Source organism: Dendroctonus ponderosae, unplaced genomic scaffold (assembly GCF_020466585.1).
Source record: "Dendroctonus ponderosae isolate FM_Combo_2020 unplaced genomic scaffold, Dpon_F_20191213v2 Dpon_F_20191213_7, whole genome shotgun sequence".
NCBI classification, from domain to species: Eukaryota; Metazoa; Arthropoda; class Insecta; order Coleoptera; family Curculionidae; genus Dendroctonus; species Dendroctonus ponderosae.
The window spans coordinates 2579810-2582440 of NW_026018916.1; the positions used below are offsets into that span (position 1 = coordinate 2579810).

The 2631-nt window shown below is 42.0% G+C and overlaps 1 protein-coding gene across 2 annotated transcripts in view; it reads left to right on the forward strand.

Moving 5' to 3' along the window:
* The window catches only part of LOC109539217 (synaptic vesicle glycoprotein 2C), a gene marked incomplete in the record, with an annotated part of 12007 nt that overhangs the window by 2855 nt on the left and 6521 nt on the right, over positions 1-2631 (forward strand). The window contains 2 exon segments of one of the 2 annotated variants that reach the window (XM_048668319.1): positions 692-914; positions 1566-1622. In XM_048668319.1, the coding sequence (XP_048524276.1) occupies positions 911-914; positions 1566-1622 (61 nt within the window). 2 annotated transcript variants of the gene reach the window in all.

The window sequence follows — 2631 nt, forward strand, 5'->3', positions numbered from 1 at the left end:
TTAATTTAAAGCTGGATCCGCCCCTGTTTTTTGGACTCACATCTGTTGCTGGGAGAATCAAGATTATTTTTTTTAGTTGTTTCTCAACTGATTTCGAGGTTGCAAACTACGATTTTGGCTCCCTGGATCCGCCCTTGTTGAAACATAACTTCTTTTGTAGTCAGGAAGGTTTTCTGTGTTTTTGAAAAATTTTGCCGCTTCAAACCGGCAAAAAATTTTGCAAAAAAAAGAGCAAACAACAAATGTTGGTCTATTAGGAACACGTGAATTCCTCAATTTTCGTGCACCGCTTTGATTTCTGTAAACTTTGTTGGAAAACAGTTCTCGAAAAATGTCGCAAGGTAACAGCAATTTTCACCAACAATTGAGCTTTGGGCATTTTTATTTAGAATTAACCCTTATGGTGTATGTGAAGAAGTGCGTTCTATTGCTGCTGCTGAAATAATCCAGAAAGAGTCCCGCGCGTGTTCAGTGCGCCCCTAGAAGCATTTGAGTGAATTTTGCCCTCAGATGCACCCTGAAAAAGCAGGTACCAAAAACACCTTTCTTCTGGGGTCGCTTCAAAGTAGCTGCTGTTTCCTCCACAGTCCATGGGTTTGTTGCTTGTTCTTTTGCACGCCAGTACTCAGGCTCGAATGATTGATCCAGTGTTAATAAATCAATACGTAGCACGTGAACTTGAGATACCAATCGATGGTACTGCGAAAAAAACAAGGTGCCTGACAATACGAAGGTGATTCTGCCACCTGTCCAGTATAACACCCAAAGATACTGTTGCGATTTAGTTATTCGATTTTCGGCTTTGTTGCAAATCGGTGGTGCGATTTGATCTTCATGTGTTCGCATTTCGGTGTTCAGTGAGCGTTTTTCCGTTGGTTTGTGCAGCTTTTCCTATTGGAATTCAGTCAATATGGGTTAGTATTTCATCGAGTACGACAATCACGGCTGCGATTGTGAGTTGGGGTGTGGAAAGTTCGTTAATTTTCAGTTTTACAGTCAAATGGGTCACAAAATGGAAGGGTTTCATTGCATCCTAATATGGAAACATGCAGATCCTGTGACCAAAGGCGGTTTATTTTTGAGCTGAAGCCATGTAAACCTACAGTAAAGCAAGCGTAAAAAATTTCTGTCGCAGCCATTGCCTGAAACTGTTGGCTTTTCGGGCATTGGTGTGGAAAATAACTGAAGATGCAAGCCACGCGTGCTTGCGAAACGTCAGGGCGGCCTAAAGGCCCGAAAAGCTCAGCAGCTTGAAGCAATGGCCGCACATGAAAGGCGTAAAACATGCATTTTTAGGAGGCTTCCCTGCGCGTTTTATCATCATTAACCCAAAAAAAAGTCCCGGGGCACTTAGAACTAATCGGTCCGCTAATGGGCCAATTTCATGCTCACTTTACCAGAGCTTTGTTTTTGGATTGATGTGGGCTTAAGCACGTTTTAAATTTTCCAATTGGCGCCCTTCAATATACTCGGTTTTTATCGGCAAATTACCCCCCAAACAGCGAGAAAGCGATCAAAATCCCTTAGCCATTTAAACGGTTTTTTAATTCAGTGTTTCTTTGCAGGGTTGGACTTTACTGAGGGACAAGGAGAAGATTTCGAGCGGGCGTTAGAGAGTACTGGTAAGTGTTTTGAGGCAAATCCGGTCAAAGATTGGATGTGCTTTGGTGCAAACCGCACGAAACATATCTATTCCAGCCAGTTAGGATGTTGTTTGCGCATTTAAAATCGCTAATTTGCTGGCCAAACAGTGCCAATGTTTGCTTAAACTGCAGCGCATTTGGTTTGCTTGGTAACAACCCAGCGATGGGAGGAGGAAGAGGGTTTTAGGCGGCCAGAAAAGTGACCTTTTAGCAGGATTTTCAATTTCGATGGCGCTTGATTGCCACCAGGGCCAGAAGACCAGTCTGGTTGGGCGACCTTTTCAGCGCCCGCAGCCTTGTCAATGAAAAAATCGTTATGTAAATAGGAAGAAGACAAATAGGAGCCTTGGCTGATTTCCATTCGGTTTTGGAACAGGCCAGAATTGAATTGTTTATGCGATTTTTTTGGGTCAAGTAAAGTGGACAATTAATATTTTAATGCCACTTGGAATTCACTGGACGGCTCGCTTGTTTGTTCTATATTAGCACCATTTATCACATACTGCATATTCAACACATGTACGCGCTTGTGATGGTGTGAAGAAAATGGGAATTTTCCTTTTAAGATCAACTGAATCATCAAATCAAGATCAAAGTTGAAGCTGACGGGCGGGAAAACGGTTCATTGTTTGCTGTCTCGTCTGTTACGTAAATTACATTTATAGAAAGTTTCGATTTTTTATTGCACAAGCATATTTGCAATTTCGTGTCATTTCTTCTCACTTTGCAATTAAATGCCTTCCGGCCGAGTTGGCATATAGGCGCGTTGACAATTAGGGCAAATTAGGGCCTACTACACAACAAATCGCCGGTTATATGCCAAAAATTATTTTTAGCATGCATTGTAATACGAGCAAACCACCGATGAAGATGCAAGCCGATGATTGTTTGTGAAACTGTGAAACGCCAGAAACAATTTTTTTATCCTGAGGGCGCTAAAGTACGAAAACTCACCAGTTTATCACCATATTTACAATTTCTGGCAAGT